The sequence below is a fragment of the Triturus cristatus genome, chromosome 6 (assembly GCF_964204655.1).
Source record: "Triturus cristatus chromosome 6, aTriCri1.1, whole genome shotgun sequence".
Classification (NCBI taxonomy): Eukaryota; Metazoa; Chordata; class Amphibia; order Caudata; family Salamandridae; genus Triturus; species Triturus cristatus.
Genome location: NC_140589.1, coordinates 1,136,905,861 through 1,136,927,240, shown reverse-complemented (window position 1 = coordinate 1,136,927,240; position 21,380 = coordinate 1,136,905,861). Strand labels below are relative to the sequence as shown.

General features: G+C 49.4%; 1 protein-coding gene and 1 long non-coding RNA gene across 10 annotated transcripts in view; one reads left to right on the top strand and one right to left on the bottom strand.

Moving 5' to 3' along the window:
* TTC13 (tetratricopeptide repeat domain 13) overlaps positions 1 to 21,380 on the bottom strand; it is a 1,316,170-nt gene that overhangs the window by 646,407 nt on the left and 648,383 nt on the right. For all 5 annotated transcript variants that reach the window (XM_085612046.1, XM_085612047.1, XM_085612049.1 and 2 more), the window contains exon 13: positions 14,780 to 14,910. In XM_085612046.1, the coding sequence (XP_085468172.1) occupies positions 14,780 to 14,910 (131 nt within the window). The remainder of the gene's footprint in view (positions 1 to 14,779; positions 14,911 to 21,380) is intronic.
* LOC146821100 (uncharacterized) overlaps positions 19,059 to 21,380 on the top strand; it is a 58,976-nt gene continuing 56,654 nt past the window's right edge. For all 5 annotated transcript variants that reach the window (XR_014963096.1, XR_014963095.1, XR_014963098.1 and 2 more), the window contains exon 1: positions 19,059 to 19,297. This is a non-coding gene — a long non-coding RNA (uncharacterized LOC146821100). The remainder of the gene's footprint in view (positions 19,298 to 21,380) is intronic.

Below are 21,380 nucleotides of genomic sequence, written 5' to 3'. Positions count from 1 at the left end.
AGCAGTCCGGAGACTTCACGGCAGTCGCTCGGGGCTCTGTGACACTCTATCCGAGCCAGGCCCTCGATGCTTCTGGGACTTGTTGCGACGTGGCCTCTGAGTGCGAGAGCTGCGGGAGGAGTCTGAGTCTACAACTGGTGGAAAGTCTGCACGGAGCTGAGGGCGCTTGTCCGACCATGCGAAGACCGCCTCGGGGGTATCGAAAAAGTATGACTTGGAGTTATATAGCACACGCATCCAAGCTGGATATAGTAACATGTATTGAACATTTAGTTCCCTAAGTCTGCGCTTCGAGGCCAGAAAGGATTGGCGCTGTTGCTGGACCAAGCGTGTGTAGTCCGGAAATATTAAAATGGAGCAGGAATCGTGTATAAAGCAGTCCTTGTGCGTCCTGGCGAATCGCAAAATAGCATCTCGGTCAGCATAATTCATGATCTTGGCGATAACACCTGGGGGGGGCTCCGTGTCAGAGCCCTATGTGCCCTTTCAACAAAGAAGGCGGAGGATAAGAGATCTTTAGGCAGGATGTCTTTAAGCCATGTGGTGATAACGTTTGTCATGGACGCCCCTTCACAACCCTCGGCCAGGCCCACGAAGCGCAGGTTATTCTGTTGTGCGCGCCCCTCCGCATCCTCCACCCTAGAAGCCAGTTCCTGCGTGACTATGGATAGCTTGTTTACCTTCTTTTGAAGTGAGGTCACTGAATCTTCTACTGTGTTCACTCTTGTTTCGGCCTCAGTTATCCGGTCCACTGCTTTGCGGAGGTCCTGCCGCAGAAAAGAAACTTCCGAACCCACCGCACCAATCTTGGCTTCCAACATGTCCCGGGCACCGTTGATCGCTGCCAAAAGGGCTGCATTGTCAGGGGCCACGCCGCTCACACCACCGCCGGCCGCACCACCCAGCGCCGTGGCGTACTGGTCCATGGTGCCCTGTTTGGGGCCTGCCCCACTCGGCCCACCCTTGCCCATGAGTAAGGGGGGGCGATGGTCCTCACCCCCCGGGCAAGCGATCGTCTCAGATGGCGGAGGCCTGGATGTTACAGTCACAGCGGGAGCACCAGGCGTGCAGGATGGATCCGGCCGCACCACCTAATCTCCCCGTAGATTCTCTGAGCCCAGGGACGATCACCCAGCGAGGCACCGGAAAGGGGGGCGGCGGCAACGGCCGCGCACGGCACCTCGCTGCTCCGACGTGTCCTCCGCCACCTCCCCAGGGCAGCGCGCCAGCGACCCCAGACGGCGTTGGCCAAGAGTGAAGGCCCAGGTGGACCCGCCCCCAGCTGCACGAGGTATGGCCCCCAGGGAACCAGCAAGCGAAATCGGGATACAGCAGCAGCAATCGCCGTAGAGAAGTGGAGGATCGACACCAGGCGCCACTTCACGACGCCGCCTCTACCCCCCAGTCTCTGGTGCCAGGGGGGGAAGGATGCTAGTCTGCGACACTCACCCCAGGTGCCCCGTCCGTGGGCACCAGAGGCCTCAAGAGCACCTCGATCCCCGGAAGGAAGGCCTGGCAGCGCCGATGGGCCCACAGCACCACCCCGACAGCGCGGTAAGGATAACGGCCACCAGACAGAGGATGAGGCTACGATCCACGCACCTCTCCGCACGGCTCCTTCGGTGTGCAGCTCCGCAAGGGCACCAGGCACCACTCTCCAGGCGGTCTCCGCTCAGGCTTTGTAAGCGTTGGCCCGGTCCAGGGCAATCCCTCGGCTAGGGCTCCGCCGCTCCCCGGCACCGCACCAACACAATGGCGGCCGCGAGGGGGAAGGGGGACGAGCCAGCGCCGAAGTCTCACCAGCCGCAGCGCTCCTCCACAGTGCAGCTGCACGGTGGGGTGGCCCAGGTCCCGGGATGTCCGGGTCGGGGGCGCCGAACTGCTCAAGGGCCTCAGGCGTTCACGGCAATGACTTCTCCAGCCCCCAATTCAGCGACAGCACCGCACTCCCACAGTGATGTGCCGATCAACGGAGCACGAACAGTCGTTCCAGGGCAGGATTAAGGAGGATGTAAGTAGGATTTCGGCATGGGTGGACGGAGCTTACTTAAGCTGCGTCCGCCATGATGGCCTGCCAAGCCACGCCCCCCGAGTTAGAGTTTTTGACCAGATTTAGATCCCCTCCCCAGAGGAATTGACTTTCCCTGTATGTGTTCGCTGCGAACACCAGTGAGTCAAAAAAATCGGGGCAATCGTAATTGGGTCCATAAATGTTTACAATCACTAAATAAATGCCCTTCCCCTGACCCCTAGATATCGCTTATCTGCCGCCTCTGTCAGTGGCAAGTGGGACCAGGGTATAGGGGGATTTGGGGTTAACCCATGTAATCACCCCTCTGGCGTGAGTAGTAAAACCTGAGGCGTGTATGTTGTCCTGTAGACCTCTGCTGCGGAGGACGGGCCTGCTGAGTGGAAGATGCATCTCCTGCAACAAGGCGACATCTATAGCGTGATTTTGTAAATAGTTCAATACCTTACGGAGTTTCCTATGGTCATTGAGTCCCCTAACGTTCCATGTGAGCGCTCGGAGAGCTGCAGCCAGGAAATTCCCTTCGTCATAGTTAGGTACCACCATCGCACTTATTTGATCTATATAGTAGGCAGTTTTCGCTCTTACCATGTGAGTACTGCTTAAAAACATCAATCTGTGTTAACATCCAATTGCTTCTCAAAACCCACCAACCCCCCTCCCACAGCGGACCATCTCTACCTTGGTCGCGATTCTTCCCCATCAGCTCCCAACCCCCCCCCCCTCCCCCCCTCCCCCTCCTGAGAAAAAACCCCAATAAGCACTCCCAGGTGTGTTTCACGCATGGGCAGAGGTTGCTCTTCAAACAAAGAACTAACAGGCCAACATGAGGCCCCTCTCAAGGCACCGTCTCAAACATAGTGTGCAACAACAAAGCATATGTAATCCCTCACACCCCCATCATACCATCAACCTCCGGGCAACAGGCGTGTCCACCAGGCAGGGAAACACCAGAGCACAAAGTCCATCAGGTCAGACACCATGTCCCAGGTACTGACCCACCGGGATAAGCTCACCGCCCCAGAGTGGCGCTCAATCTTAGCCCCGCATCTGCGGCCAAGACCCCCCCCCCCGCACACGGAACCAGCCTTAACACCCTGGGGTAGCAAAGTCTACGAGGGTGAGGATCCTCCCGTGCTGAGGAGCAAGTACAGCATTCAAAGAACCAAGCCCTTCCAACTGACACACCCAACTCTATCACGGATCATGGACAATACTTATCACACAGTGGCACCAGACAGTGCTCAGTCCTGTTTTACCAGTTGTCCACCCGCTGCCCCGTCAAGCAGCTGCCTCTCCGGGCTACGATGCTGTTCTCTCGACCATTCTTTTAGCACCTTCGGGTCTGTGAAGATGTGCGAACGACCCTGCCTGTTGACCCGCAGCTTTGCTGGGTAAAGCATGGCATAATCCGCACTAAGATCGCGGAGCTGCTTTTTCAGGGGGGGCAAACTGTCGGCGGGCCTCCTGGACCCGAATTGTGAAGTCTGGAAAGAGCGAGATCTTGGAGCCTTCATACCCCAATGGCTGTTTCTCCCTAGCCAGCTTCAGCGCCACATCCCGATCTCGATAGTTGAGTAGTTTCGCAATGATCGGGAGGGGAGGCGTCCCGGGGGCGGCCGGGGCCCCAGGGAGCGGTGCGCTCTCTCTGCCACAAACATGGCGGAGAATGAATCCTCACCCAGCAGAGTTTTCAAAAGCTTCTCTGTGAATTGTTCCATATTGCCAGTGCAAGTAGTCTCCGGCAGTCCCGTAATTCTGAGATTGCAGCGCCAAGAACCCGCTTCCAAGTCCTCGGTTTTGTCCTGCAAAACCCGCAGCACCCTACCAAGTTGTTTATGTTCAGAGTCAAGGGTGGTGTGTGCTTCTTCCGCTTCCGTCAGCCTCCTTTCCGACATATCTAACTTCTCAGCGTGTTTGTCGAGTCTTTCGGCCATATGGTCCATTCTGTAGGACAATGCATCCATCTTTAGTGGCAAGAGCTGAGATACCGCTCTGCAGGCTTTTTTCCATTGCCACCAGCATGCCTCGGATGTCCTGACGCGTTTCGTCCATGGGTAGCTCCTGCATTCTGGAGGCTTTGTCTGCAGATGTATCTCGGGATTTAGACCTTTTCTGTTCAAACGACCACTTTGGTTGCGCCCTGTCGACTCTGCCCATCCTAGCCTCCTGCGGGTCGCAATACAGTCAGATCCCCACCACACCAGGGGTTCAGCACAACGGGAGGAGCGTCTGCCTGTTGCAGTCAGCAGGCGTCTCAAGCGGGCGACCTCAGTGGCTCTGCAGATCAGAGGCGGAAGCACCAGCGTCCCATGTATGGCACTCACTCAAGTGCAGATTCAAGCCCCCAATGTTAGGCCCAATACCCCTTGGCTGGTTGTGTAATTCGCCCAGCTAGTCAGGAGAGGGCAGCGCGGCCCGTGGGAAGCAGTGGGCAGATCTCACCACCGTCCGTCCCGGGGCTCCGATGCAGGTGTGACGCTGCACAGCAGGGCTCTCCCCTGGACCACACCGCAGTCAGTGGGATCACCAATATGCAAAGGCCATGCACTCTGAGGTACCGCAGGGGGCCGGCAGGGCAGGGCGCCGGCTGTACAGGTGTAGCGGCGCTCCGTAGTCGACTTCGGCTCCCATGCAGTATTATCCCTGGGCGCACGCCGCCCCCGCAACCATTTTAGGCCGGTGCTTGTGGCCTAGCCAGGCCGATGACGTCAGGCTCACTGTCTTCAGTCCACGGGGGAGCACAGCAGTCTGGGGCACATGAAATTGCTGCCGCTGATCTTCAGAGTCCAGGGGACGCCGCTTCTGGTCTCAAGCACAATGTGGTTGTCGGATGAATGTCGGATTTTGCGACGGTGTTGCGGAGCTCTCGGCTCAAGCGGACATCTTGGTCGCTAGCAAGCTCCGCCCCCACCATCATTTACTTTTCCTCATTAGATTTTGACCCAGAGCAAGTGACGGCAAAACATAAAAGGAGAAACTGAGAAGGAAGAGTAAGCCTGAAAAACAGTGACATAGGAAGAAAGAAGGGATGAAAAAGAACTGACAAGAGTGAAATAAATGGTCAAGGAGTATATGTCAGTGAAGAAAGAGCCATGCGGTAGAATAAAGACTACAGAGCGTTGGCATTCCTTAATTACGACATCTGTCAGGACCAGCTGCGGGCGTTTGAGAAAAATGTTGGGCACCAGCACTTAGTATAATACCAATTAGGTAAGGTTTTTGACATCATTAGTACCTATTCGGTGGTGAAGACATCAGCAATTCCAGAACAGTTTAAGATTTTGTTGCTGATCAACTTAAACAACTCCATACGAAAGCGGGACTATAAGTGGGTTGTCAATCAGGGTGTCAACATCCCTCTGCAATTATTACAATAAAATACGTTTTACTTAATAAGGACATCCTATGTATGCAGTCAAATTTAAATGTCAATTTGTTCCATGTGGGTGGGATTTATGTATGACAGAATTGTTTCAGACTTGCTTGCCTATTGGTTTTATCTTAGTTTGAAGTTTTATTGGCCTACTGGTTGGTATCTTACCAAATTCACAGCCAGTATTACAATCCTGATTTGGAAAAAAACACTGAAAACATTCTCCAATATCTTTTCGTAGATGTAGGTTTTATTATGATGTATGTTCATGACAACAATGAAACATTGGTTTGTAGTAACTCTCAACTATTTTTAAAATACAATTCAAGTACGACATAGTAACATATGATATACGTATTACATCTCTTAAAAGTCTCTAATTGTTTGGGAGATGGTTTTGAAATCTCTCAACTGGAAGCACAACTGCCACTTTCAAACAAGGGCAGTCTATTTCTTGCAAAGAATGTCACTTTTTCAGTAAGGCGAGCTGAGATAATTCTTTAACCTGCTTGTTAACTTTTGCAGGACTTTCTAATCCGGAAGGTTTTTTTCCTAGCTGTAGTTTCTTTCTGAATCCAAAGTATAATAAGATGTTTTTGGGCATTTACATTCTCAAAAAATAATTGAAAATCCCATTTTTTTCACCAACATCTACTGGTTCTCAGAGAATCTGCATAACCCTACTTGCCACTACGTGTAAAATAAAAATGCTATTTTGAGAAATCTGATTAACATATGCTTGTAGTCTCTCATGTTTCAACCACACTTCAAACATGTATTTGAGGATATTAATTTCAATTACTTCTTTTTTCTAGGGTATCTAATAAAGTCTATCATATTTTCTGCTGGACTAGCCTACTAGGCATGTCTACCAATATAGCAATCCTTTACTTGCTGGGTATACAAGAGCGTTTTGATAATCATCTTCGGAAAAGTAATAAATACATTAATACCAGTTTGCTAGGCAAGCTTAGCTAGAAATTGCTCTATGTGTCAGGCCTTTGAATTGCCTTACTGGTATAGAGCACAATAAACATCAAAAACACCACTACCATATCTCTTACAGCCTAAACAGGGTCACTATTTGACCCCGTTTCAATCAATTTTAGCAGATCAGCCAGAAATAATTATTCAATGTTGAAAGGATAATCTTCAGATAATGTGTGAAGCAAACCCTGTTCTGATTACAAGAATGATCTGGTTATAACATTTACGCCCACCATAATTCTACTAAAGCTAATGACTGTCATGGAAACATTCTGTTTGAAAAAATCTATCAATTTAGCAAAAATGTATGAAAACATCCAGTTTAGCCCTACTAACCTAAAATGGAAAATGCCTGGGGCATTGGTCGTATGCAACTTGTCTTTGTAAATATAATTTGAAATGACCTTAAAGAGGTCCACACACATAATTAGGGTGGCATTTCTGTTAAACAGGATGTAACTATTTCTGCCTTCCGCACCATATCTGGTGATTATTTCAGATTGTAGCAATAAAGTTCCTTCACCTGAATACTTTGGGGTATTTCCTTATAACATTCACAATTTTGTGATGTTAGTCAAGAACTATAATTTACTATAAACAATATTTTGCTTGCTTTTTTCTATTTTTGATTTCGTGTTACTTATTTTGCAGCAGGCCTGTGTAGCCACTGTGAAACAATACTGGGCCAAGAGCCTGGTCCTCCCATAAGAGCCCAAACGCCAGTTAAGTTCTACACATTCTATATTAAAAGCTACAGATTGTGGCACAGTACTCACAAAATAACTATGAGAAAGAGCCAGAGCATAAGAGTAAGAGCTAAAGGATATGAATTTTAATAAAGACCCAAAACCCAAGTGGCAACGTGAGAAACTGACTTAAGAGCACTGTACATGCAACTGTTACAAGTTTAGATGTTTGACCATATCATGATTCAAGGTTAAAACAACTGCAAATGTAGCATGAAGGAGCATTCCACACCAAATATGGGTGCCGTTAGATATTTAACCTAAATGAGAATTTTTTTGTCGTGGCCTACCCTAACTCTAGTGACTATAGAGTCAAGTGCCTGTGCTTTCAAATTCACTCTCTTTACTGATTATGTAAGAGATAGACATATCATTATGGTTGAAAGCATACTTCAGCAAAACGATGCACCTTGAGAGATACATTGTTATGTTATGTTAGGGGCATTTGTATTGCGCACAGCTGCCCCAGCTAAGGGGCGTCCTGGCGCATGACAAGATAAACTTAGCCACACCTAACAGAACAGAGGGAATAACACACAAACAGCACAGAAAATGAAATGGTTAAAATAGCACAGTCTTTACAGCTTTACGGAATAGAAAGAGATCGTCCAAAAGGCGAATTGTTAAGTAGACATTGTTAAGTAGACCAGTCTAATGCATGGGAGACGTATTCTTCTGACTTTTCTGGGCTGTGTCTAAGGTGATCAAGTAAGCAAGCATGATGTGACCAGCAGGTCTCACCCTTTGGGTGTCAATGGAAACGTATTGACTTGCAATCCTTTTAGGTACGTTATTCAGCACTGGCTTAAAGCTAAAAAAAACAGTTTATCCAAGCTATTGGCAACAACAACAAAAAAATGATGATGGATGCATATATGCATATATGTCATCAACATCACGCATGAGCACATATGCATCATACGCCACGGCAACCCAGCATCAGGCACACTCAGATGCTGCATGACACAGTGGCATTTATAATTTTACTTTACTGTTCCAAGATGGTGGATGCTGATTTTGGAGAGGTAAAGTAAAACATATAAAAATGTTTGCCAAAGTCCATTTTCTGGAAAGAACCTGTCTGGGGGAAAATTGAAGCTTTTTGGTCCTCTAAAAAGAAAAACTAAAAATAATAATAATGATATAAAGATTGTGAAAGGAAGGAGGCAGCAACAGTAGAACCAGGGTGTGAGTAAAATTAAACGAATAAACAATTGAGAAAACCAATAGGGACTGGGGTAACAATAGACGAGCAGGATCAGTATGGACAGCATGAGAGGTCCAGGTGAATGGGGAAGCAGCACGAGAGACAGACAGCAAGAAAACAAATGCACTCGCATGGAGTGCTCAAAATAAAGCAGAAAAGAAGTTCCCTTAATTTAAACAGTGAAATGATGAGTCATCCAATCAAAAGAATGGTAAATAAGCTATGCTTCAGTGTATGGAGAAACACAAGAACAGCAATTAAAGCTACTGAATAAAAAGCAATTGAGTGACAAGAAAGCCAACTAATTATCTGAAATGGGCTGACCCGATGTCCTCTTAAGGAACAAGTTACTTACCTTCGGTAACGATGTATCTGTAAGAAACATTAGTTAGTTAGATTCCTCACCTTAGAATATCCCCAGGCGTCAGACTGGATCCGGAAGATTTTTTTTTTCGTCAGCAATACCCCTTGCGCGTCGCTAGGCGTCGTCTGCGGCTCCGCGTCCGTCGTCGGCGTCGTGCGCCGGGATGACGTCGTCGGAGTACTTAGACGCCGCCCTCGCGCGCTGACGTCAGTTCTTGTACATAGCCTTCCGCGCCAGGAACGCAGAGCCATGCAAAGACCGACACTGGTGCCAAAAATAAAATCTAGGGGCCTGAAAAGGATAACCTTAACCCTAGATGTCAGTTCGCAGAACGGGGAGGATGGGAGGGTCGGTGAGGAATCTAACTAACTAATGTTTCTTACAGATACATCGTTACCGAAGGTAAGTAACTTGTTCATCTGAAAGAAACACGTTAGTTAGATTCCTCACCTTAGAATAGATACCCAAGCAATACCATCCCCGGTGGTGGGTCTGCGAACCAAGATCACACCAGAAAGTCCTGGAGGACAGAACGGCCAAAGAAGCCATCCCTCCGGACTTGGCTGTCAAGGCAATAATGCCTGGCAAACGTGTGTAGCGAAGCCCACGTCGCCGCCTGACAGATGTCCTGCAAAGGGACTCCCCGTCCCAAGGCAGTAGTAGCCGCCGTGGCCCGAGTAGAATGGGCGCGCAGCCCAACAGGAGGGTCCTTTTTAGCCAAGGAATAGCAAATTTTTATACACAAAACGACCCACCGAGAGATGGTCCGTTTGTGCACAGCTTTCCCCTTCTTAGCGCCCACGTACCCAACAAAAAGCTGGTCGTCCACCCGGAACTGTTTTGTGCGGTCCAGATAAAAGGAGAGCGCACGTTTTGGGTCCAGACGGTGGAGCCTCTCTTCCTCTTTGGAAGGATGCGGAGGCGGAAAGAAGGTGGGCAAGGTGACAGACTGCCCAAGGTGAAATGGAGTCACCACTTTAGGAAGAAAGGAGGGACGAGGCCGAAGGACAACCTTGTCCGGATGAACAGATAGAAAAGGAGGCTTTGAAGATAAAGCCTGGAGCTCACTCACCCGTCTAGCCGAGGTGATGGCTACCAGAAAAGCAGTCTTTAGAGTTAGAAGACGAAGAGGGCAATTGTGAAGAGGCTCGAAGGGAGCGCACATCAGGAATGTCAATACCAGATTCAAGTCCCACTGAGGCATTACAAAAGGGACAGGAGGGAACGTGTGTGTAATGCCTTTGAGAAAGCGTGTAACCACAGGGGACTTGAAAAGAGAAGGCTGATCAGGAAGCCGCAAGAAGGCGGAGATGGCAGCAAGATAACCTTTCAGGGTGCCCAGGGCAGAGCCCTGCCGGGCCAGAGAAAGAAGGAAGAGGAGAACCTCAGAAAGAGGGGCGGAAAGGGGATCCACAGCCTTTGCTGTGCACCATGCCACAAATTTGTTCCACCGGCAGGCGTATACCGACTTTGTGGAGGGACGCCTGGCTGCCAGAATGATATCACAGACTTCAGGAGGCAAGTCAAATGGCATCAACTGCCGCCGCTCAATCTCCACGCATGGAGGTGGAGGCTGGACAGGTTCGGGTGGAGGACCGTCCCCTGCTGCTGCGACAGAAGATCCTCCCGAAGGGGCAGACGTATCGGGGGATCGGTCAACAGACTGAGTAGCTCGGGATACCAGTATCTTCGTGCCCAATCCGGAGCCACCAAGATGACTTGGGCCCGGTCGTGCCTGATCTTCTTCAGCACTCTGGGCAGAAGTGGTATAGGCGGAAAGGCGTACAACAGACCGCAACTCCACTCGTGACGAAAAGCGTCGCCGAGCGAGTGCCGCCTTGGAAATTCCAACGCGCAGAACTGCTGACATTGCGCGTTCTCTTCGGTGGCGAATAGATCTAACCAAGGCTCTCCCCACTGCTGAAAGAGGCCTTGCGCCACTTCGGAGTTCAGACGCCATTCGTGATCCATCATGCACCGGCGGCTGAGTTTGTCTGCTCTGGCGTTCAGAGAGCCCGCCAGATGTTGAACCACCAGGGTGACGCCCTGGTGTTCCAGCCATGTCCAGAGGCGCAGAGCCTCCTGACAAAGGGTCCACGACCCCACCCCGCCCTGTTTGTTGCAATACCACATGGCGGTGGTGTTGTCCGTGAACACCTGCACGACACTTCCCCTGACAGAGGGAAGGAAGGCTTTCAGTGCAAGCCGGATTGCTCTCAACTCCAACAGGTTGATGTGGAGACGAGACTCCGCCGGAGACCAGAGGCCTCTGATCTCCGCCTCTCCCATATGGCCACCCCATCCCAGGAGGGACGCATCCGTCACTACGACATGCTCTGGTTGGGGAAGGGAGAGGCTCTTGCCCTTGACCCACTCGCGGTCCGTGAGCCACCACTGCAACTGTTTTGCAGTGCCCTCCGAGATCAAGACATGGTCGGACAGGTTGCCGTGATGCTGGGCCCACTGAAACTTCAGGTCCCACTGCAGAGCCCGCATGCGCCGCCTGGCGTGATGCACTAGTAGGATGCAGGAGGCCATCAGCCCCAGAAGCCGCAACACTAGCCTGACCGAAACCCGGGATAGAGGCCGAAAGATGGGAATCAGGGCCCGTATATCCCGGACCCGCTGTTCCGGTGGATGGACCCGGAACTGCGCCGAATCGAGAACCGCTCCGATGAAGAGGAGCTTCTGAGAGGGACTCAGGTGTGACTTCGGCACGTTGATGGAAAACCCCAGCAAATGCAGGAGATCCGCCGTAGTCTGGAGGTGGGAGACGACTGCCTGGGGCGAGCCCGCCTTCAACAACCAGTCGTCGAGATAGGGGAAGACTGGAACCCCTGATCTGCGCAGATGAGCTGCGACCACCGCCATCACTTTCGTGAACACCCGAGGGGCACTGGTGAGGCCGAAGGGGAGCACGGTAAACTGAAAGTGCTCTTGGCCCACCGTGAATCGCAGGTAACGCCGGTGGGCCGGCAGGACGGGGATGTGGAAATATGCGTCCTGCAAGTCCAACGCTACCATCCAGTCTCCAGGGTCTAGGGCAGCTAAAACCTGAGCCAACGTTAGCATCTTGAACCTTTCCTTTCGGAGGAAGGCATTGACGTTCCGGAGGTCCAAGATAGGGCGTAGGCCCCCCTTGCCCTTCTTGGGAACCAGAAAGTAGTGGGAATAACAACCACGACCTACTTCTGGACTCGGAACGCGCTCGACGGCCCCCTTGGCCAAGAGAGCCGAAACTTCCTCGCGGAGAAGATTCAAAGGATCCCCCGAGATACGGTGGTGCTGCGGTGGCATGGCTGGAGGGGTCGTCTCGAAGGGGAGGGAGTAGCCCCTTCGGACGATTTGCAGCACCCACCTGTCCGATGTTATGGACCGCCAGTGGAGCAGGTGATGGCGAACTCTGCCGCCCACTGGCGTGGTATGGGCCTGAAAGCTCGGACTAGGAGGGCTTTGAGGCGGATGCTGCAGGGGTGGAAGTGGGCTGACCACGTCGGCCTCCATTTCCGCCACGGCGGAAGCCACGTCCGCGACCGCGCGCAGGTTGGTTCTGCGGCTGGTGGCTTTGCGGACGTGAGGAGGCGCCCCTTCCTTGGCCACGAAAGGGGCGAAAAGCGGAGGTGTGCGCCCGCGGAGCCGAGAGGCCCAAGGACTTGGCCGTAGCCCGGGAGTCCTTAAAGCGGTTCAGCGCACTGTCCGCCTTCTCACCAAACAGGCGAGTGCCATCAAAGGGCATGTCCATGAGGGTGGTCTGGACATCCCCGGAAAATGACGTGGACCGCATCCAGGCGTGGCGGCGGAGCGCCACCGTGGTTGAAATCGCCCGACCCAGCGAGTCTGTGGTGTCAAGCCCACATCGTATGGCGTGCCGTGCTGCATCCCTCCCATCGGCCAAAGCCTGGGTAAGACGCGTCCGGACCTCCTCCGGACACAGGGGCAGCACGTCCTCCACCGTATCCCACAGGGAATGGGAATAACGGTCCAAGAGACAGGCGGTATTTAAGGACCGCAGGCCCAAACTAAGGGACGAAAACAGTTTCTTGCCAAACTGCTCGAGTCTCTTGGAATCCCGGTCCGGCGGAGCGGTCGGGAAGGAGGATTGGGAGGTAGAGGCCTGGATAACCAGACTCTCGGGGGTGGGGTGTTGGGACAGGAAACTGGGGTCGCCCGGAGCAGGGCGGTGGCGCCTGGCAACGTTCCTATCCACAGGAGGAACTGTGGAGGGCTTGGACCAGGTGCCCTGCAGAACGTCAGTGAGGGCCTCGTTGAACGGCAGCAGAGGCTCAGTGGAGCTTGCTGAGGTTTGAAGCACCTCAGTGAGGATGTTAGTCCTCACAGCCACGGCAGGCAACTCGAGCCCAAGGGCCTCGGCCGCCTTGCGCAGCACCACAGAAAATGCTGCACCCTCCTCCGAAGCCACGGTCGGAGGAGAAGTGAATCCAGTGTCTGGCGAGGTGTCCAGCCCACTGGCCTCCCCCAGTTCATCTGCCCAGTCCTGAGAAAGCTGTGACTGAACAGCCAGAGGGTCCTCGAACCCCTCCCAGTCGCCCCCTTCTTCCGATTCCTGATAAACAGGAGGAATGATCGGAACCGGACTGTAGAGATGGTAGGACTCAAGCGGCGTCGGATGCGGCGTCGGTCGACGCCGTGCCGGCGCCGGGTCCGGATGAGGGCTAAACTGGGGTGTCGGCGTCAAAGGCGTCGGCGCCGCCGGTGACGGCGTCGGTGGTTCAGGCGTCGGCGCCGGTGGAGGAGTGACTAGGTCAACCGGCGTCGACTGGGACCTGCGGCGTCGAGACCGGAGTCGTCGACGGCGCCGGGGCCGGAGCCGCCGGCATGCGAGGTCGCCCAGTCGAGTCCGCGGGGCCCGAAGGCGCGCCAGCGGGCGTCGACGGCGGGGCCAGGCTCCTCATGGCCGAGAGGAAGGCACTGATCTCCGCCGGCGCCGCGTCAGCCCCAGGGACCGGAAGGTATGGGGGCGGACGCGGCACCTGCGGCTCCGCCGGAGCCGCGGGGGTGGAACCACCCTGACCCTCGGCCGAGTCGCGCGACCGGCGAGGGGAGTCCGAAGAGCGATGTCGCCTCTTGGACTTCTTTGAGCGTTTGGACTTACCCGACGACTTGGAGCCGGACGATCGATGGCGTCGGCTAGGGCTCCGCGAGCGATCCTTGGACCTCCTCCTGGACCGGGATCGCGCACGACGCAGAGCCGAGTGGCGAAGCTCGAGAAGCTTGCGGGACCGCTCCCGCCTAGCCTTCGAAGTCAGGGCCTGACAGTCGTTGCACGACTCCGCGTCGTGGTCGGGGCCTAAGCAGTAGAGGCACCGGCGGTGGTGATCGGTCACCGACATCAGTCGATGACAATCCTCGCAAGCCTTGAACCCAGGCATCCTACCGGCACCAGATGTCGACAGACAAGGATCAAAAATGATCAAAAAAGATTTAGTCAAAAAAGACTAAAAGGGGTAGCTCTCCCGGATCTGCGCTTACTGGCGCGGAAAAAAGAAGAACTGACGTCAGCGCGCGAGGGCGGCGTCTAAGTACTCCGACGACGTCATCCCGGCGCACGACGCCAACGACGGACGCGGAGCCGCAGACGACGCCTAGCGACGCGCAAGGGGTATTGCTGACGAAAAAAAATCTTCCGGATCCAGTCTGACGCCTGGGGATATTCTAAGGTGAGGAATCTAACTAACGTGTTTCTTTCAGATTATTGTTATTGTCTCCAAAAACAATATACAGTGCGTAGGCAAGACCCTACAACAATGAAACACTAAATCTCCCTCTAAAAATGGGTCTCGAGGCACAAATAGAGGCAGAAAAAAAACTGAATAGAGGAGGAACAATACTCAGGCACTCATGAAGCAGCACATGCATACTATGATTATGTTTGAGTGGGTGCAATTGCTTTGACAACGCCAAACCAATAAAACATAGATACATTTTAGTTGTTTAATCCATACCAAATCAAAAAGTGTGTATGTTTTACTTTAATTTTCTACGCTTATTTTAAATCAGCGCGCAACTGCAAAATGTTATACGGCTGTTGTGGTTTAGGTTTTCATCATACCTCGGTGTATTCTTTTGTTTGGCAGGAAACCAGGTGTTTCATACTGCATCATCGAGCCAAGACGATCAGCAACACAAACCAGCTCCTGCACCTCTGGCTTGTAGCTTTCAAAATTTTGAAGCAGGACATCCCTTAGAGAAAAGTGAAAAACACAATATTAAAACTCTGGAAGGGACCCTGTGACAATATCCTACAAAGGTTCATGCTTCAACAAGCCCTCAAATGCTCGAGAAAGAGGAGGATCTTAACGCAAAGGCATTTCTAGTCTTTCATCTTCATGTTGTTTCACCCGTAAATAATGTTGTGTTAAAAAATAAGTTTGGTTTGATTTCTTTTTGGAGCAAGGTTGAATATTAAGGCCCTTAATTTTGACTAGGATTGCTTCTGCTGGGCATACACAAATCCATGGCAGATAGAAGTGTGAGAACAGCATTGATACATGTAAGCCATATTTTATTTAATGTGGAGCTCTTCTATATATTAAAATGTTTCAAATGAAACACCAAGACGACAAAGGAAAAATAAGGAACAAATGCAACAATCTAGCCCTGAAATGTTTTTGGAGGACAGATGAATTAACTTGTACTATTGCTCCTTGTAACTGTGCTAACCTTAGGCATCAATCAATTTCCTTATGGTGCTTTGAATAGTTTCGAAAAGTAGGATAAACATTGCAAGAAACTAGTCACTTTAAGATGTTTTTAAAAAGCTTGATCCTCTATATGCCGTAAATGTGGAGACCCTCAGAGCATTTTCTATTTCCAAAACATATACCATACAACTTTAAACTCATGGTTGTGTGAAAATGTGAAAAAGAAATCAACAAGCAAACAGAAAGAGACTGCATCAAAATGTTAAAGAGAAACTGCATTCATTTGCAAAACACATCATTAATGCACTTACGTTTCCAGAAGCAACTACAGCAAAATCAAATATACTCTCCGAGGTAACATTGTCACATCAGTTTGTGCATTCTAAGACATAAACCCTTCACCCAACACACTCCATGTGAAAAGCTGGAATATTAAATAAACGAGTAACAGCCATGAGGTGAGTGGAGGTCTTTTTCAGCCATTTAGAAAGCCATCGGGCCTCTTCTACCCTGAACTCTACTCTAGTTATGAACCTGACCCCATTTCCAAACTAATGCTCAACTGCCATACCGTTGCAGGTTTCCCCACCAAGCTGGTCTTCGAGCCTCCTATTGCCATATTCCTGGACCTAACTTCAGGTTAAATCTAATCTCCATCACAACTGTAAATCCACCCTAGCGACGTAAGACTGTCATCTTTCATAACTTGAAACCTTTCTTTGTAGAAAACCGTTATTTCATGACTAGCTGCCACTGTCATAATAGTAAACAAGCATGTGCAATGCAATCGGCCTCGCATTTGTGAAAATTAGAGCTCTCAGCGTTAAAACGGTCAATGTTTTTCATTTTCGTTTTTCGTATGTGGTGGATTGATGATAATTGCATAGCGCTATTGCCATTCATATGACTTCGTAGCACTGGAGAACCAGAAAATAGTACATAGGTTATGAGGAAGGGGTGACAACAGTAATATGCTGGCTGGAAAAAAAAAGTAACCACATCCTGGAAAAATCAAACACTCATAAGGAATGCAAGATTAAGTAAAGCATGTGACATGTAATCAGGAACATCATGGTTACCTTAATGCTTTCACATTTATTATTAAAAAATCAATTCGTTTTTTTAGCTGAAAAGTTAAGGACATGACTACATGGCCCGGAAGGGACCCGTTTCAAAGTCCACTGCTTATATCCTTACAAAATTTAAACAGTATAGTTTAAAAAACCAAATTCCTGAACACAGGTACACATTTTATAAATTAAAATTAGAAAAACAGCTGATAAGGATCACATTAAACGTTTTCCTGTCTATGCATCACCCAGGTATTGCAGTAGCTCCAGGAATGGTGCACTGGTGTTCAAAGAAAGACGAGATAACGAAAGTAGCGCTTCACTGGCAAACGCTGTCAAGTGGCGCTAATGTGTGTGGTTGTGAATAAAACCAATCTAGCCACTTTGCGATAACCCTGTCTTGCTTTATTATTTTTTATCTTCGTATTTTGAACCTTTTTTTAGGCCTGGGCTAAAAATCCGTTCCGCTCGCGGAAATTGCGATAATTTGACATTTTCGCGTTCCGCGGAGAGCGCAAAAATGTCAAAATTTCCGCAATCCGCATTTTACCGGAAATGTTTTGCTTGCTCGCGCTGTAAAATAATACATTCTTGCGTGCGCGCGATCACCTTACCTGAATCCCCGCGTTCACCGTCAAGTTTTCCCGATCCGGTCGCGTTCTCCACAAGATGTTGGATTGTTGGTAGCCATTTGCGCTGTCTCGCGACAGTTCGCGCCTGCAGTAACATCATTCGTCGCGTGATCACGTCTTTCTTCTCACGATCATGCACCGCGAGACAAGTGAAAATAAGATGGCCGCGCCCGCGAGCAACCGCATGGGTAAGTTGGCGAGCCGCGACCACGCAGAACATACCGCGAACGGGCGGGAAAACACTTCTACATCTTCGCGATATTTCCGCGTGTTTGCAGAGATTTTTAACATTTTCGTGATAATTTGCGAAAGTGAATTTCGCAAATTCCGCCCACCCCTACTTTTTTTTATCTTTGTCCCAAGACTGCACTTTGGAATAGAAAAATGTCAAGAGACATTTGCAGCAAGTGTTTTTCTTCTTTGGTTCCATTTCACACGGAAAAAAATAGAGGATAGGAGAGGAAAGAGAAGGTAAGAGCCATTTGTTGAAGTCACGTTTTTCAGCAAGTGAGGGGGAGCAAGACAAAAAGAGGGGAAAAAGAGGAGGAGGAAGAAAGAGGGGGGGGCAGCTGCCAGCGGCAGAGCAGGAGAAGTGAACACTGTAGGGAGGTGTGAGATGGATGTGGTGAGGGGTTTTATCATATTCAGAAGGGGGCCCTACACCATGGGGAGGCAGATAAATACATGCAATCGTTTGGATTGTGCAACATTCATTGAATGCCAAAGTCTTGTCCGCGCATTTACAGTAGCTTGAATCTGATTGAGGGTAAACTTAAACTAAACTAGCTAAACTAGTGTAATGGAGAGTAATACAGGATATGCAGGGTTTTAAAATTGCTGATTTACAGTCAAGGTTTCTTCAGGCACATATCATGGTCTGCAAGCAGAGCCTCACGTTTATCTACAGTGATTTCTCTTTTTAGCGGGCCCTGCCAGCTTTAAAGCAACAGTACTGAAGTATGTGTGGAAGAAAGGTACCAGAATCCATATGGCCATATCACCAGGTCACTGCAGAAGACCACGCTTTTAAGAATTGTACAGCCTACTGAGGAGGGCCTTTATCAAGCTGGATAGGCAATGTTTAACCCTTTCGCTGCGGCGGGAATTCCGCCGCAGCGCTGGGGGGGTTGGGGGGCAGCGCGATGGCGCTGTGCTCATGACGGAGCCACTCCGTCATGAGCCACGGTTGAGCTGTGCTCATGACGGAGTGGTTCCGTCATGACTCCGCCCAGTTGCATTGTCCCCCCGCACAGGCGAGGAAACAGCGCCGCGTGGGCGGAGCGGCCGGCAACGGTCGCGGCATGACGGAACCACTCCGTCATGAGCACACGGCAACCGTGGCTCATGACGGAATGGCTCCGTCATGAGCAGGGGAGGGGTTAAACTATATATATATATATATATATATATATATATATATATATATATATATATATATATATATAAACAAACAGCGTCGTCTCCGCACTACCTCGCGCCTTTCCGCGCTGTCCGGCGAACAGAGACAACACGACTCCCAGGTAATAGGCACAGATGAAATGTCCTTGCTCACAGATAATCAGATGTCGCCGGCTATGCATTTAGGCAGCTATGAAACAAATTAATATTCTTGCACATTGAGCCATGTTTATAATATCAGGTCCAATTTTGATATATGGAGGACCAAGCAATATATAGCTTTCATATTCGCATTCTGCTCGTGTCCTATTTTCAATTTGGACAGTTTTAGAAATTCCTGTGCCAGAACCCGATTGGAAAATATTTTTCTGCAACATTGATATTTGATTCCATAATTGCATTCAAGCAGTTAAGTTTCAAAATGGTTGTATTTATTTTTTGCCATTTGTCGAAAAACTCAATGATATTATGTCTTATTATCATGTTGTTTTAGAAAACAGACTAACCAATGTTCTACATAGATACCTGCACAGTATTTTGTCTATGTCTATCAATCACGTGACGTGCACTTAGTAAATTTTAAAAACATGGCGGGCGACATCTGATTATCTGTGAGCAAGGACATTTTGTCAAAAACGCGTCCGATTGCAACTCTGAAATAAACATTTCATCTGTGCCTATTACCTGGGAGTCGTGTGGTCTCTGTTCGCCGGACAGCGCGGAAAGGCACGAGGTAGTGCGGAGACGACGCTGTTTGTTTATATGAAAATTCGGAAGGTGGTTGCTTCCGCGACGATTCCACTCCCAGTCTGGGTCTTCTAGCATGGTTGTATTTGTTAGTCTTTATCCAATTCAATTTCGTGACAAGCCCTCTTGGCCATCAGTTGTGGTCATTGAATATGTTTCTTGCTAATAGGAAGCATGAATGCATCTATGTGGCGAAATCAGTTCAGTTTGAGGGATTTAGAGTGCTGTACACCCAGCATCGAGAAAGGATGAGGTGACTGATTAACAATGCATCCAGTGGTTGTTGTACAGGGGATCCAGTCCTTTTTACCAACAGTAAACAGTTTTTTTGTGTGCCTCACTGTGGTTTTCTCATCGCCTTTGGAATTGGTGTGCCCTTTGTGCTAGATAATAACCCCTTCCATAGGTGTCCATGCACAGCTGCTTCATGCAGCAGCAGTGGAGAGCGTTGCCGCTTAACCTTCGATTTAGCGATTACCCACCTGTAAGATCGGGTGCGCGAGTCAATGTATGCCAGCATTGTTTAAAGTAGAGGTGATGGAAACATCTGAAAGATGTTGTTAAATCAAGGTACAACAATTTTATCATCTGTTTTCTGTCCCAAATAGAGAGGTGTGATATCACCAAGTGGGCCATATGATTGGTCGTTTTTTCTGTGTTTATGAGTGGTAGTGGGTGGTTGCTTCTCAAATTAAGAGGATGTTTTTCTGGTTTGGGGATCAGGCATATAAACACATTGTTCACTTTACATGTTAATGACTGGGTGGGTTCAGCATCCACAAACAACTTGTACGGGGAGAGGAGCGATCCTCATCCCCCATCTTAGGCAGTTGGACATTGGACCCTTCTTCGATCAGTGTTCACGTCAAAAGACTGATATGCTTCCACAGATAACTTTGGCAATCTCACAATGGGCAGGAGGGATCTCTCCTCTCTCAGCACTATCAACAGGCTTCGAATTGATGATCTGTTGAAGTAATTAACAACTGCCGACAAGATGCCTGAGGGGGTGTATTAGCAACTCACTCTCATCTTTCAGAAAACAAAAATAATGTAAGTGGCCTCTCTTTTATAGTTAGCCAGCAACATCCTAGGCCTTCTCCTCTCTTCATCAACTTGTTTAAGTTGTAGACGTGTCAAAGAAGATGGTGTTCACTTCTCACTTCTTATTTTGCAGTCATCAATTCATTTGGCAAAGCCTTGCAGATGTGGTTCAGCCATTTCCTTCTCTTTATTTAATTTTTTCTTCACATTCAATCTATTTTTTTTTTTTTTTTCACACAAGCAGTCTCGCTGATCATTTTTCCACACTAGAATGTCCTCCCTGCTGCCCAAAAATGTGGGCTCTACTGTACTGACCTCTGGTTGGATTCCAACTATGACTGCACAATCAATCAAATGTTATAGCTGATGTTCTGGATTCATGAAGGTGGAGAGGGTTCACCCACCATGTTTTTATGTTTCTGCTGATGATCCCTGTATGCAGCCTTCACATCAGGAGTGAGTGTTCCCTCAGGACAATCTGATTCTTATGCATATCCATTTATGTGAGAGACAGACTTGTTGTCACTGGTTGAGGAATGGATCAGGCCAGAGGGTATCAAGAGGTGCTTTGCACAAGGTCTTTAAAAATAGTGATGATATTATTGCTGTCAATATAGCGCAAGCCTGATATACCTAGGATGAAATACATTGGAAACCTGCCAACTAAAAATAAATAGTGCAGGCAGGGGTCATGCCTTGTGCCAAGAACCGCCTAAGAGGCACCTCCCCCCCCTCATACACCTCCAAAAAAAAAAAAGATTGCCAAGGCTGGTGCTGATATCTGGGGGCTGATCAAAGCATTCAAAGACGAGCTAGATATCCCCTCTTTGCAGTGGTTTCCAGCTTGTTTTCCCTGCCACCATATGATTAATATCTCCTCATGGGAGGACTATAAGAAATGAGCCGATATTGTGTGACACCTGGTGGTACTATCTGAGTTTGCAGGACTGAATTCGTCATAGTCCAGTCTTTGCTTATGCCAATATAGGGCTATGTACTTCCACAAGTATTCAGGAGAGGATGTCAGAAAAGTCCAACTTGCCCTGGTGGTAGTTCAAGGCCAGTTTATTGACTTGTATGTTTACTTTTGAAAATACAAAGAGACCCTCTTCATCTGT